The 16869-nt window shown below is 36.5% G+C and overlaps 1 protein-coding gene across 1 annotated transcript in view; it reads left to right on the forward strand.

The window, feature by feature from the left end:
• LOC126337039 (coiled-coil domain-containing protein 174) overlaps positions 1–16869 on the forward strand; it is a 59324-nt gene that overhangs the window by 14131 nt on the left and 28324 nt on the right. Inside the window, exons 3-5 of the mRNA XM_050001344.1 lie at positions 3729–3932; positions 12505–12764; positions 15468–15707. Coding sequence (XP_049857301.1) covers positions 3729–3932; positions 12505–12764; positions 15468–15707 — 704 coding nt within the window. The remainder of the gene's footprint in view (positions 1–3728; positions 3933–12504; positions 12765–15467; positions 15708–16869) is intronic.

The following is a 16869-nucleotide window of genomic DNA, read 5'->3' on the forward strand; positions in this document are numbered from 1 at the left end:
TGTTTGAACCAATTTCCCCACAAACTTTTTTCCCGTCCTCATTGTCCTGGAACCTCTTCCCACATAATGCCTCCTTCATTGCACCAAACTAATGGAAATCACTGGATGCTAAATCAGGACTGCGAGGGGGATGAGGCAGTACATCGCAACCCATTTTGTTGATGGTTTCATGGGTTAGTTGAGCAATAAGAGGACATACATTGTATTGCTAGAGAATCACACCTCTCCTCTGTGATCCACGACATCTGTCTCTCATGACTGACTTCACTGTGTTTAAAAGCAAACCCAAGTAGTATTGACTGTTCATTGTATGCTGCTCTTCGAGATAACCACAAAAAACTTGACCTTCAGCATCCCAAAACACTGTCAACATGACTTTTCCTGCTGATGCTTGGGTTTTGAATTTTTTCCTTGACAGGTGAGTTGCTGTGCTTCCACTCCATGCTTTGTCTTTTTGATTCTGTCTCATAATAGTGAACCAAAGTTTCATCATAAGTTAAAATTTTGTTGACGAAGTGCTCACCTTCTCTTTTATAACGTTCCTTTAGCTCTGTGCACACTGTCAACGTTGTTTCCTTGTGCAGCCACTCCTTTGGGACCCATCTTGCATGTTTTGTGGTCTTTCAGCTTGTTACAGATAATGTTATGAACTGTACTGGTACTAACTTGAACCTTATCAACTATCATTTTCACAGTCACATGGTGCTTGCACAAATAATGTCATCAATTCAACTTTCAAGTGAGGGAGTTGAAACTGCAACTGGTCGGCCAGAGCGGTATTCGTTAGTCACTGAGTCACGACAATTTTTGATTGAAATGTATTTTTAAGGTTATTAGCAAAACAATATTGATACATCAGCTTATCAGGGCTCATCCCAGTGATGCCAACTTAAAGCCACAAAAGTACCAAACTTGCCCTACTAACAGTTTTTTCTCAGATCATTTTCTCTCTTTTATTGTTTAATGACTCTTGTATATTTTCATTATATCCATAAAATGATATAAAATTGCCAAAAATATGGACCAATAAAAGTATGAGAGCAAATCCATAGTCAGACTTTACCTTCAGGAGAATTGTAGTACTGCCAACTGAGAGACACATACAAAAGTAAGTACACTATCCCAGCTTCTGGAACTTCCAGTTCCTTCCTCAAGGAGGAGAGAGGGGTAGTTTGGGGGTTAAAAGGGAGGGGCAGCTCACACAGACTCCATGGGTCCAACTGTTTTGAAGATGAAGGGAGACAATCAAATAATCAGTTTACTTTCCAGCAAGGAAAAACCAGTGTAGATGTCATAAGTAAGTCAGTTGACAAGTTTAGCAGAGCACTAGACAAGAACGGTAAAATGTAGGAAACATCTGTGATGTGGCAATAGCTTTAAGTCCAATAAAACACATCTACCACTACACGTCCATTTAAATATGTACTCCTCAAGCCACTATACCATGAATGGAGGGTGACACTTCATGCTATTATTATTGTTTTTCTGACCTACTCCATTCATATATAGAGCAAGCAAAAAATGATATCCGAATGCTTATTTACATATTCTAATCTCTCGTTTCTTGTTCTTGTGGTCCCTGTGTCAGATGCACTTTTTTTTCTCTGAAGGCAGTTTCTTTAAATTTACCCACCAGCATTTTTTTGAAAAATGTGGTCTCTTTCTCCCAAGGACTCCCATACTCCCCTTAATGTTTGTGTTACACTTTCTTGTGGGCTGTACTGATCTGACATAATCCTAGCAGTATGTGTCTGAAACTGTGTGATATGTGTTGTCGTGCCTACTTGATAAGGACTCCAAACACTGGAACAACATTATAAAACTGCTCACACTAGTGCTGTGTATGCAGTTTCCTTTACAGATGCGCAGCACTTTCTTAGAACCCTTCCAACAAATCGGCTTTCCGTTCTCATGCTTTAATACTGATTTTACACAATTTCCCCTTTTAATATCAGTTTTTATTATTTCTTTTACAGAATGACATGCTGTATATGGTCTTTAACCTTGTAACTGAATACTTTCAGTGTTTTTATCATTGTTGTTGCCATCTCTTGCTTTTATCCACATTTAAAGTGAGCTGCCAATTATCCCACCAAGTGGAAATTGTGATAAAGTTTTTCTGCATTTCCTTACAATCACCCAACAACAACATTTTTCTGTAGTGAACAACTTTGTCAGCAAGCATTCTTTGCTGCTCTCCACATTTCTTTATGATCTTCCAACAACAGTGCTGTTCTGTAGACAACGGCATCATCAGCGTACAATATTAGAGTGCTGCTGAGCCTATCTGATAATTTGTTTATGGATATCGGAAACATTAGAGGTCCTTGGGAAACACCCAGTGTTGCTTTTATTCCTGTAGAACATTCACCATCCCTTATAATGTATCGTGTTCTGTTAGACGAATATTCATTGTGGCAGTCATGTGTTTGTGATCGTACTGTGTATGATCATATCTTGGCTAGTAGTTACAATGTTGCACAGTGTCAAATGCCTCTCATAAATCTGTCTGTGCTCTTGCGTCTGTTGCTTGCAAGATGTTGTATGTGAATGAAGGAAACTGTATTTCGCGTGAACCTTGTTTCCTTAATCTTTGCTGATCCTCTGAGAGAAATTTGTTGTAATGTTTGAGCTTAGAATTTGCTGTATGATCTTGCAACAGTTTGGACATAAGTGATATTGGTTTGTGATCATTTATCCTTTTTGTAAGCGGGAGTGACGTGCGTTCTTTCCCAGTCACATGGAACTAATCACTCCAAAACTGATTATTGATGAATGCAAGCTACAAAAGGAGCTACTTCTGTGGCATTTTCAATGTAAAATCTAACTGGAATTCTGTCAGGGCCTGATGTCATGTTCGCTTAAAGTAGTCTTATTGACTTTTAGTACAAGGGCAGATAATATCGATATTTCTCATTTATGAATCTGTGTGGTGGTCAAACACAGCAATGGGAGTGAAAATTTACAGCAGGCTAAAAGATGGCAACGTTCTGAATTTAAAACCAAGTCCACTCGAAAAAAAAGTTACGTGATTCTCTACTATGGAAAAGTTACTTTTCAGTGAATGGGATCATGAAACATAAACTGATGATATTTAAAAGATTTAATTCATCATTATCCATATGTAAACTTTTCTGTAATAACTGTATTTTTAAATACTTCTGTGTTTCATTGGCTATATAATTTTATATTATTAAATTCATTTGTAATGTGTCTCCTACACCCTAATCACATGATTAATAAATGTATGTTATGAAACAGATAAATTACAGTGCATGTTTGTGTCTGACTGGCTGAGAAGAAATCTGTTGTCATGGGTAAACAAATGGATAACTTCTATAAACACTGGCTTTAATACCTGCAGGTGTTAATACCAATAACTCTTATTTTTAAGGCGTGGAAATCGGACATTGGTATCACACAAAAATCCAATACACGCTGTGTATGATTGTCAAAATAGAAAAGTAGTAATTTCCCTTACCTCAGAGCTCTCAAACTTCACTGCCAAAGCAGTTACTTAATTGAGTAAATTTTATCAAGCCATTAGTAAATAATTGATTCAAGCTTATTTAGTTGCTTGCTATTTCTATAGTAATTTCTTATGTGAAGTAAACTTTGTTGTTATTCTTATAACAAGTTAATAATACTAAAACGTAAACATATTGGTGCATTGCTTGTTATAAAATCTTGAAACTACAAAAACTATTTGTCTTGTTTTCTCCTTGCAGGAAATGCTTAGAGAATAAAGCTAGGTTATATGATGAAAAATTAAGATCGGCAGGAAGAAGTACAGGCGAGGATGACAGCGAGTCTCTTGTGAATTTCCAGCAGAAAAATGTTGAGGAGAGTGGAGAGAGAACTGATGAAATACCATCAGACACCAACAGTGAACCAGATGACTTATGTAATGAATATGGCGATGATAGTGACTGGTATGTTGCCATTGAAGATCATTTGGTTTGTGGTCTTACCTTATACTAAATGAAATACACAGTTTAAATGTCCATGTTTCATTCACTATGTAAATTTCAGACTCTTTGAGATTATTGATGTGTAAGGACACACTTATGTGTGAAATGCAATTAACACAATGTTTATAAATTCCCTTTTTGTGTTTCTCTTCAAAAAATTTCATTTGTTGGACAATATTACACTTTCAAAGCACCACATTCTTTTTCTTTTTTTATATGCTGAAATTATCTGCTGGATTTTCATTGCATTTTAAATTGATATAAATTTATCCTTTATTTCTATGTGAATATATTTGTCTTCCTGCATGTGGTACAGCTATGACAGTGTGATATTCGAAACAAAAAAATGCATGTAGAGTGATAACGATAATAGTAGTAAGCTCAAACAGTAATGGTAATGAGCACCAAAATGCTTTAAATCTCTTTTTCCTTTCACACTGCCTCTGGAGTGTATGATAACATAGTGTTGCATGTAATATGGTATTATACATGATGGTGCAAATAAAAGTAGTCCAGAGAACAGAGTTCCAGGGTACAAAGAAACACAGCAGAAGAAAGGAATTACAGTACTAACGTGACTATAGCATATGTTGAAAGTGACCAGTATTCATCTCCTGGCACTTTTGGGCCGTGGACAACAAGTTTCTGAAGGTGGATCGAGGTTAGACTGCTGGAATTGCTACAGTCTCATCCAAAATGTTCTGCTGCATCCAAAATGTTCTGCTGTGGTTCTTGGAGACTGTGAGGGTTGTTGTGATACACCTTAGACCTGAGGGTTCCCCACACAAAGTAATCACAGATCTGAATGGTCAGCTAGCCTCTGCTAACAACTCTGTTGGGCATGAAGATTGTGTAAATGTGCTCCAGTGCTTGAGTGGCAGTGTAGACAATTGCTCCATACTGTTGGAAATAACTGTAGGTCTTTTCCTCTTCCATTAATGCTGCCACAAATGGTTTCAAAATGTTGGCAATGTAATGTGTTGAAGTCAGTGTCAGAAAGAAGATGGAACCAATAACAAGACTTGCAGACACAGCACACTAAACCCCAACCTTTTGATCATGCAATGGTGTTTCATGGAAGTTATGCAGATTTTCCGCTGCACATAGCCTATGATTCTGTGAGTTGACATAACCTCTCAAATTAAACCAGGCCTCGTCTTGTGAAAAGAACAGATCCTTTTCCAAGCCATTCATTGGTATCTCAGTGAATAGCCACTCACAAAACTGGAGGCATTGAGGAGCATCTGCTGGTTTTAATGAAGGAAGAATAGATGCTCTGTAGGGATGCATGTGCAAGTCTAGGTGGAGTATTTGTGTGCATGATTGACGTGACCTGCCGGTCTTGTGCAACATGCATCAGGTTGATTTGGTAGGACTCTGAAACATTTTATGGTGAACTGCAGCCACATTTTATGGTTCGACTTGTTCAAAACAGATCCTGTTTGATGGCATTTTTGGACTAAGTGTTGCATGGCACTCTTTGGTGGCACTTTCACACTATTAAACTTCTCAGCAAAGAACTGACGACACCGTACCCATGACTTTGTTGCTACATAACTGACCACGACGAACACCAGCTGCTCCACTTTGAGTACCATCATCCCCTTTGCACTGTTCCACCCACACTTACACAGTTGCACTACACTCTGAACCGGTGTGGATCACTTGGCGGGTGTACATGTGTACAAACCATGTGGTGTGATTAAGTGCATGCATTCACGGCCAGTTGTACCCATCGTCTGGGCTACTTTATTTGTACCGCCCCGTATAATGTTAATGAGGTACATATTTACAACCTGAATAATATTTGGTCTCTAAATTTTTCACAAGGAGGTTTTTTATTAATACCTCTCTTGTTACTAGTTCCATTTAGTCAGTACAAGTTTTCTGTAAATTTCTTTTTGTAAATTTGTGACATAAGTTTGAATGCTCACTGCTCTTGCACTTCTTCAGAGATATCAATACAGGTTTAGTTTATCTTTCTGCACCACATAATATGCTTAGGTTCCTGGCAATCAAATGACAATACAGTGTGTTATATACTGTGTTTGTTGCCTAACAGCATGAGAAAGATGTCCTCTAGCACCCATTGTTAGAAGCAGGGCCTCACCATGCTAAACTGCACTATTGCCTCAAGATGCTACCAAGACTTTATTGAAGTGAATGCTCACATTTTGGCAAAATTCAATGGACATATGAGATACCTCAGTGAAGGAGAATCCTCGTGGAATTACAAACACTAAGTGTACATTACCGTACCAGATACAAACTGATTCTGTGGGATACAGTAATAATAAAAGTCCCATTAAATTGTTGTATTGCTTCAGTTCTTCCACAGGTTACTCATCAAGATAGTAAAATTAACAGGAAAGCCACTAGTCTGAAAAAGCTGCTTTTTCCTTGATCATATGTATTAACTGCCTCTTATTTTACTTCTTGTTGTTTAATATTTACATTACTCTATTACTGATTGTTAAATAAGTATAGTTGTCTGCATCCTGTAATAATAGAAGGCTCTTTACAGTAGACCTTTTTACGGATTGTGTTGTTAACAACAGTCATCAGTCTGTGACTCAAGAAAACTTGGTGATGTGTAGAAGGTATGGCTGATAAGATGTTGTTTTAATTTTCTTTTGAATTTTGAGGGATATCCAGTTTCTTGCTTTTGTTAATATTGTTTTTGTGTTTTGTATTCTGACTGTATAAATCATCTGAAACTGAGGTTTAGCTGCAAATACCATTAAGGAACAGGGGTAGACAGATCTCCTAAGTGGCTCTGAAAGGTTAGAAGAGAGAGTGTGATTGTGTGGTCACATTTAGTATTACATCCTCCTTTATCAACTAGTGGATGTGGCGCATGGGTTTGCATCATGCAGGAAAAGGACTGAAATCTCTTTTGGGCATAGAGCATACATTTTCCTTTGTTCTTTTAAATCTCTAAGGTAAATTCCAGAATTTTTTTTCTCTAAAAAGGGTGCAACTGCCTACTGGGTACCGTGTCCGGAGTCACCGCATGTTTCATTTCTAATGATCCTTTAGGTGGGAGAATTTAAACCCTGACCTTCCTTCCTTCCATCCATCGCATTTACTGGTGCCATTAAGGAGTTTTGTCTCAGTACTGGGGTGCATGTTGATGCCTGTGTTGACTGAATCTTGTTGTCTGCACTTGATAGTATTTTGGGTACCAAAATTAAAAGGCAGTACTGTATATGTAAATTACATGAAGGCCTACACCTTCTCCTGTTCTTTTTAAAATGTTGTAAAGATGTGATGCACTGTATCTAACACATTGAAAATACCAACACACAAAACATTAGTAACAAATACACTGTTATTACACATCTGTGCTTTGAAAAAGTGACACATTTTGTAATTTAATATTCTTGTTTGGTGAAGAGAGATCTCTGAATCTTGCATGCTTAAATCAGTTGGCAATTGTGACATTTTCCCACATTTCTGATATCATTAAAATTGCTGTAAGAAAGTTGAAAACTGATTCTTTAACTCCTTTGATTTTTTGTAACATATTCATCACTTGATGTTTTCTGTACTGCAGTTTCAGTAGTTTTATAAATCTCTGGTCTGTAGGTTGTAGAACTGAAGTGATGTTTGGACGTGAACACACAAGCTTGATGTACTGTAGATTGTCGACTATTAGGTGAGCTGGGAAGTTATCGACCAGGAGGATAATTTTTCATTTCTTTGATTTCATCTGAGTCTCAGTTGTGCAAGCAGTTCTCAAAAATATCAGTTGTCATCCAAGATTTTGCATTGTTTTCATAAATCAGAGGTAGGGAGTGGATGTTTTTAAAACATCTAGATCATCCCGATTTTCTGATCACCAAAAACTTTTATTTACATGATCCTGTCCAGGGTATATACACTCTGGGACAACCGGGAAATCCGGGAAAAACTTGGGAATCTTTTCATCTGGGAAAAACACGGGAGTGTTTTAGAATTCCAGGGATTTTTCTTTGTTTTAGTATTCAGTTAAATTTTTGTAGTTTTGACTGGCAAGAACTGGTACTCTAACAAAGAATTTTACTTTAGCCTGCTACTGCAATATAATGCTGCAGCAATAAATAAATGAGGAAAAAATAAATAAAACTTAAGTTGCAAAGGAAATGTGCCATTTACAGCAACAAAACACAGTACACATTCAGGCATCTGCCAACAGCAAAATGTATCAAAGGCTTTAGGACGAAGACTATGCAATATTTCGTAACAAGAAACTACTTCCGATGGGTGTGACATCACAACGGTTTCATTGGGTTCATTTGAGTAGTTGCCAGCGGGCTTATGCGCATACGCAGTTGAGTCGCATATGAACAGTATCTTGTCCCGCTTCTGGCTACTTGAAGTGCGGCTGTTAGCTGTATCCGAGGTAACTAGACACGAATTGTATCAGCAGTAGCTACAAGCAAACAGATGCTACCTGGAAACATTTTTGTAGCGTGCCCAAGCTGCCAGATTCGCATATGCGCAGAGAAGTCGGATTTGTAGTGGGATGAGGGATAGTCTCCAAGGGAACCGTATTTATGTTTAGTGATTTTACTGTTTCCTCTTGGTTTACAGCTCTCAAGCAACATGAAAACAAAATGGATTTCTGTGGCCAGTTGCTATAAACCAAATTAAAATACATTCACATAATTATTAAAGGCTAAAATGTGGTATTAGTTTCAGTTTTCTGATTTTATTTTATTTCCAGGTTTTTGGCAGTCAGGCATTAATTGCACTGCAGAACACTGAAGTTATTTTTGTTGATTTGATAAAAAAAATGGCTTAAATTAATCTTTTCCACAGAGAGAGTCAATTTATTGGAAACACTATTGGCTATTGTCAAATGTTTGCAGACTTTAATGTGCATTATGCCACAATAAAGAATTAAACATGAGATAATAAAGTACCGGTACTCCAAAAAAATTTGCATCTCGAAAATCACACTGAAAAGTTTAAACTTTTGGCCTATGTCTTTGTGAATCTGGACTTACAGCTATGCTCTTCAATTCAAATTATGCATTTTATAATGGCTTACGAAATTCCGATGCTCTTGGAGTATTCTCTGATGTTCTGTTTTGTTTACGGCGTAATGTAAGGTCTCTTAATGCTGTATAAGTACGAATATATGGACTACCTATGTCATCGTAGCTGCACAGGCACAGTAACACTGTTTTATGACACTCTCTGACAACTACTGAAATGAATTATAGTAGGTCGCAGGAAAATATTGCGACTGGTGGTTTGAAAAGCATTACTTTCAAAGTTTATTTCATTTTACGCAATATGAGTTATGTTACGTGTGCGGACGTGCTTTGAATTTCTTAAGTCACAGAACATTTGATTCTCATTTAAAGCTTAATGCTTTGAGAGCCAGCCACTTAGAAGAATTTTAAGTCCAGAAGACCAGACATTTATGTCACTACTTAAAATTTTACTGGCATATTAGTACGATGTATCTAAATGTAACACGTGTAAGAAAGACAAATATTATATGCAAATGCTTAGCTTCTCTTGTAGCTACACTATGTGCATTAATTGATACCATTAACTTTTCATATTTGTGTGTTTGTGCTACTTAATAGTGATATTGCTATAGGCTGACTGCATCACGTGTCCTATGCTCTGAATCACTACATTTACATGCGGCACATATTCTGAAAGATGAAAACTGAATTTCAAAAACCATTTTTCACTGTCGTGTTTACATGTTAGGGTCTGAAGAGGATTTGCTAGCCCAGTTAACTACGGCAACTGGAAAACAGCAGATATAGTTTATGATTTAGTCAGCACAATTTCTATTTCTCTTCAATTAGACGAGGTGTAAACAGCTTCTGTCTAATATTTCATAACAGCCCAAGCACGTTTCAGTAGTGGCTGCATTTACATGGGAGCGAAAATCAATTGTGGAATTGGAAAACCGACAACCAGAAGCTGATTTCCAGAATCGATTTTGAAGTGTTTACATGACCATCCAGAAATGGTATTGGGAGATCAGTTTACAAAATCCGGTTTTGGGTGCCCCATGTAAACGCGATGAATATCTGCTACCATCAGCTGGTTAGATCACGTGACATGAGCTATGATTGGCTTACAAAAGCGCATTGCGATCTCAATTTCAATGCTTCGGAAACTAACATTCTGTGTTTGGTGGAATTCAGTAATATACGTTTGTAATTTGACTTCTCTATTTTCCACCTTATGTGCTTGTTCCATTTCGTGTTGCTTTCCATTGTTATATTTAGATATTTAATTGACATTTCTGTGTCATGCAGAACACCATAAATAATGTATTTTAATATTATATGATTGTTTTTCCTATTCATCGGTATCAATTTAAATTTTTTCCACATATGGAGCAAGCTGCCATTCACCAATCCAAATAGAATTGTGTCCAAGTGATCCTATATCCTCTAACAGTCACTTAAAGACAATGCTGTCTCATGCACCACAGCGTCTTCATCATCATCATCATCATCATCATCATCATCAAACAATCACAGATTCCTGCTCATTCTATCTGTCAGATCATTTATGTATACAGAGAACAGGAGCAGTACTGTCACATTTCCCATGGGCACTTCAAATGACATCCTTCCCTCTGATGAACACTTGGCATTGAGAAAAACATACTGGGGGCACTGTGTCAAATCCAGGAATATAGAATCTGCATAGTGTCCTTTGTCCATAGTCCGCAGGGTATCATGAGAAAAGCCAAGCAGTGTTCTACTCAAGCAATCCTTGCCTATTAGTGAGCAGAAGCTTTTCTGTCTCAAGTAAATGTGAGAGCACGTATCTTCTTGAACATACTATTAATTATGTATACAATTGTACTTCAAAGCTTTCCTCACTTATAGGTTTCCCACCATTGTCACTGCCACTTCTTTTAAAAATCTCGTGGTAATGTTACTCAGAAGTTCAAAGTGTGTCTGTTGAAGTGTGTCTGTTAATAGGCACCTGTCATTATTGTTACCTCATAAATTAAGACAAAGAAAATTATGGCAGAGCTTAAAAATTATTGAATATCTGATCATTTGTGAAATAAATTGTGGGTGTTGTGTGTAGAACATTTACAGGAGAAGCAAACTGAATAAATAAATAAAAATTAAACTAATAATGAAGTGGTGTTCATTGTGGTAGTATGAAGGTCTTGAAAAATTCTGTAAGATAAAACACAAAATAAAGTCTTCATTTTGTAATAGTTCTTGCTTTTAAACTTTTTTTCTGTGCTGAGTAATATCAGTCGTTTGTTTGAGATTTAGTCCATACCTGTGATTTCCTTCTTTGATACTCTGAAATTACTTTTTATACCAGTAATTAACACACTAGTGTATAGGGAATTGTCATTGTGACATATGAACAAACATCAGTGGTTCTCTTTCAGAACCCTACAACTTTTATTGTTTTCCTTACTTTGATTGATTGCTTCACGCAGTGACTTTTTGTACTCATGACATCAGGAAGTAGTATATAATCATCCAGCATGTTTAATCTCACATAAATGTTATTTTTTAGAAGTTCCAGCTGCCCCTTAATGCCTGACTTCTTTGATATCAGGGAATCCTTGTGCATCCATTCTGTTGACTATAGTTTCTGATTTGCATTGCTACAAACTTTCATTCAGTTGTGTTTAATGCAACCACAGAAAAGAATTTCAGTTTCCTCAGATAAATACATGTTAATAATGCTCAACAAAATTTGATTATATCAAAATTATTGATGTTTGAACTTTATGCAGTAACAGATTACAATGAATACTATATAGATATTATTTAAAATTTTCAGTGTTTCTATTGACACATAGTTTTAACTTTCAACCAGAAATGAGGCTTCATCTGCCACCGAATATTTTTACTGCTCAAATATTTGGGTGTGGTGAAAACAACATGCGCGAGAAATTACAGTATGGGTATTTGTCCAAATTTTCAAGGCAGGCAAAGATTCTGTTATGTAAAAATGGGGTATCAAATTAAACTGTGCAAGATCTAGATTTTCAACAAAAGACTTAAATACTTGAAAGAAATAATGGTAATTAAGCTTTTCTTAAATACCTTAATTACATTTAAGCAATTAAAGAATTAATTATTTTTAGAAACTAGACCTCATGCAGGGTGATTTGATACCTCATTTGTCCATTTCTCTTTGTTTAGCTATGAAAATTTCTAGAGTTACTGAATATTCAGTGATGCTCTGAGAGTGCAGCCAGTTCGTCAGTTGTTGTTCACTGTCAAATGCAATATTTCATTTTGTACTCACTGGTCTTTTTCTAATAAGTTCTCAAAGATTTTGTCATAATTCACCTAAAGATGTCTGGCTGTTGGCAGATAAGATATCATGCTTAACAGCAATTGGTGACTGACAGCAATCCTGAATCATCATTAAGATTTAACTTTGTCATAAGAATAGTGCCTCCTTTAGTTCTTATTTTCCTCCATAGCCGTGTTAACAACATCATTTTTGCCCATTTGTGAAAATATATGACTTTTAACACTTACAATTCATTGGAAAATCACTGACATTTGTGTCTGATTTGTAGGGTGGAGTATGTTGACTTCCTAGGGCGTACTCGAAAATGCTTGAAAGAAGATTTAGAGAGGATGAAGAAAATAGATAGTGAATTCCAGAGGACTGTGTCTAAGGAGCCCAACCAAGATATTCATCCTCCAGATGTGCTGCTAACAGATCAAATTAGTGAGCGGCCTGAATTTCTTCAGAAGCTTCATGAAGTGTGGGAAGAGCAAGAGAAACAGTTGAAAGAAAAACAGAACATCCACTACCAGGATGTCTTCTTCAATGGTGTGTATCTCTTTCAGATAGGATAGTAATAGTGATAAACAGGCATGTTATGAGGCCTGAGTTATGCACTGTATATCTTTATGTGAACATATTTTGAATTATTTCTCTGAAAATTACCAGCAACTGTTTTCTGTAATCTCTTAAGGCAATTAATCATTCTGTCAGTGCTAGATGGATGTAAGTTAATTGATTAGTTACGTTCGTAAATGCATTTGATATGGCATAAGTATAGTTGTAATTGTGATTCCTCTATTGAAGCAGGTGCTATACTCAGTGGCACACTGGACTCACATTCAGGACAGTGGTTCAGATCCCTAAATGGTCATACATTGTTTCATTTTCCATTATTATCCTAAATTGTGCGAGATAAATGCCAGGGCTATTCCATTGAAAAGGACATGCTTACCTGAATCTCCATCTTTCCGCTAATACGCAGCTCTCAGTCATAAATAAATTAAATATTTTCTTTCAAAATATGAGTTGTTATTGTTGTGGTCTTCAGTTCTGAGACTGGTTTGATGCAGCTCTCCATGCTACTCTATCCTGTGGAAGCTTCTTTATCTCCCAGTACCTACTGCAGCCTACATCCTTCTGAATCTGCTTAGTGTATTCATCTCTTGGTCTCCCTCTACGATTTTTATCCTCCACACTGCCCTCCAGTACTAAATTGGTGATCCCTTGATGCATCAGAACATGTCCTGCCAACCTATCCCTTCTTCTGGTCAAGTTGTGCCACAAACTCCTCTTCTCCCCAATTCTATTCAGTACCTCCTCGTTAGTTATGCGACCTACCCATCTAATCTTCAGCATTCTTCTGTAGCACCACATTTCGAAAGCTTCTATTCTCTTCTTGTCCAAACTATTTATCGTCCATGTTTCACTTCCATACATGGCTACACTCCATACAACTACTTTCAGAAACGACTTCCTGTCACTTAAATCTATACTTGATGTTAACAAATTTCTCTTCTTCAGAAACACTTTCCTTGCCATTGCCAGTCTACATTTTATATCCTCTCTACTTCGGGCATCATCAGTTATTTTGCTCCCCAAATAGCAAAACTCATTTACTACTGTAAGTGTCTCATTTCCTAATCTAATTCCCTCAGCATCACCCGACTTAATTCGACTACATTCCATTATCCTCATTTTGCTTTTTTTGATGTTAATCTTATACCCTCCTTTCCAAATATGAGTAAAAATGCAAATTCAAAAACTTGTGAAAATTATTTAATCTAGATCAGCGATACTCAATTCCTTTCTTACTCAACAGAATGTATGTTCATAACTATTGTTACATTTGTTTTTCAGATTTATTTTAATTACAAAAATTATCTTCCTTTTTATTGTACTGGCTTTTCTTGGCAATCCATTCCTTCCAGATAACTTTTTTCGTTTATGTGTGATCTAACAAATCCTGAATGATTAAAACACCAGAATAAGATGCACACAACTCAATGTATTCTGCTCCACTTTTATTTTCTCTTCAAAGAAATATAGAACTGTCACTCTGTCAGTCAAATCTGACTTCTCCTTTGTACAATATATTTAATTCCTATCTCACTATAAATACTTCTATTACAGTAAAATTTCATATTACATAGTCAGAGGCTTAGCCAGCATTATACATATTACTGTCATCATGTACTGTTTCTTTTGGAAAACTTGTATCTTGAATAAGAGCTGCCATTTTCTCATGGTCATTGGCTGTCAGCTAAAAGGTTGCATTGTCCATCATGGCAAAGATTCACATCAAACACAAAAGACAATTCTCCATTGTCATTATTCCCTTGAACTTAACGTAAAATAAATAAAAAACTATACATCCATACATAGAGTAAAACATAATTATCATAAATACATTACAAAATTAAAATGCAAAGATTAAAGGTCATTGGTCAGGTTGGAAAGACAACAATATCAGCAATATTAATTTGTGATCTTACAGATGTGCATTATTTACATATATTTTCATAATTTGTAGAGGACCATGAAAATGTCCACCGCTGTAAAATTTATTCACAAACACATCCTGTTCTAATTTGGGCATGCCCACTAAATGTCCTAATTCTTCACAATATCTCTTCCTTAAGATTTTTGTTGTTACTAGCCATCTTACGAGGAAAATTAATCACAGATAATGATAGATACCAGCGAACTATAAATAGACAACACTGAAAAACTGCTAATCATGTGCTGTACAGATGGACTGAATTGCTGAACACAGTTTGAAATACACCTACTGGAGATTGCTTAATCTCATTGACATGAGCGATTTATGTAATGTGCCAGTTATGTTTAATTTGCAGCTCTTATTTTTCTTTCAAAATTATTATTTAACATTTTGATGATGCAGATGAACTAAAAGAAAATAAGTAACAAAACTCTATGAACCACTTAGTATGGCCTCTGTGAGCAGTTTTCTTTATTTAGCCAGGCCAGTCAAAATGTTAAACAGTTCTTTTTGACATGTGAGCAGTTTTTACCATAATGTTGATCATTGTCAGCTCAAATACATACCTGCTACTAGGAGCATATTCTGACAGTTGGATTCACTCGTATTTTGTTACCAAGATAACTAACTGCTTTTCCATCAACATGTACACACATATTAAAACAACATATTTTCTCCCCATTGAAGTTATACTGCTACAAATCTGGCAAATGAGAGTAAATATTGAGTAATTCTACTCTGTTCTGCAGAGGCCAGAGCACACGGTGTCGGATACTACGCATTCTCAACTGACGAAAGGGCACGTGCGACACAGCAGGCAGCACTGGAGCGCCTGAGGCAAGAGACTAAGACACTGCAGCAAGTTGCCAAGCAGAAGGCCACACAAGCACTGACACAGAGTGCAGCACGTGTGGATGCTGCTAAGAAGAGGATGCTGAAGTTGCTGCAAGCTGCTGTTGGAGGAGAACAACAGAATGGTGCAGCAGCAGGTAATTTGGAATATTTAACCCCCAAAAGGAGATTGAAACTATATTTACTGTGGTGTTTTAGATTAATAATTGTCCAAATTCCTCTTTGTTTTGTGTGTATGTTAAATGCATGCATGTATTGCACATCTTGATGTACAGTATACATTTTTTGCCGAGAATGGAATTGAAGTAAATGGTTTCTGCACCAGCGCGTGTAATGAAGATTTTACTGCATTCATATTATTTTTCTCACAGGTATAAATTACTGTGACAGAAATGTATACCACCAGGAATGCTTCCCATTTTATTTTGATGTGCCAGGCCTAGTCATGTTCCTGTAACAGTTTACCAGGTTTTGCAAGCTGCCTTCTTTGTCTTAGGTAGAAATCAAATGATAATTAATGCCACTACAGTTTTTTTTTTAATCCTGAGTTAATTTTACTATTTCGTTCGTAACATAGTGTTTCCTAGCTGTGCCAGTTGGCCCAGACAGTTGCTTTTGTGAAGACCAACAGTGGATTCCAAAGGACAGGGTTATTCTCCAACCTGTAGATCAGCGGTTCATAACCTGCATGTAATTGCCTCCTGAGGCATAAAATGAAAATTTCTGATGGATAAAACCAAAATGGGTTAGAAGAAGATGTAGTGGTCATTTAAATTATTAAAAATAATCTTTGTTACCAGAATTTCATTATTCTCTAAAATATAGTGCATCATCATCATGAGCTATTTTATATCTACTGCAGGATACAAGCCTCCCCTAGATACTTCCACGCATTGCGGTCGTTAGTGATACAAATTATTGTTGCTCCAGCATATCTGGTAGTGTCATCTGCCTGTCATAAATAATTCTGTCTTCTCAGTCTTTTCTTATTTCTCAGAATCCAGAAAATAACTTACTTTGGCTGCCTACCATCCATATTCCTGATTACTGTCCAGCCCACTTACACTTTCTCTCACCACTATCGTAGTTATGTCTCCCATTCTAATCTATTCTGGAATCCATTTGTGCACTTTCCTGTCTCTCCCAGTAATTTTCATCATGAATTTCTCCATTAGTTGATTAACTGTACACAAATTTTGAATGTTCTTCATTTTGAAAGATTATGTCTCACTGTCATGACTCAAAACCGTTAATAAGGACTATTCATTAATGTTCAGTTTCATACATATTCATCATTAT

This window comes from Schistocerca gregaria, chromosome 2 (genome assembly GCF_023897955.1).
Source record: "Schistocerca gregaria isolate iqSchGreg1 chromosome 2, iqSchGreg1.2, whole genome shotgun sequence".
NCBI classification, from domain to species: Eukaryota; Metazoa; Arthropoda; class Insecta; order Orthoptera; family Acrididae; genus Schistocerca; species Schistocerca gregaria.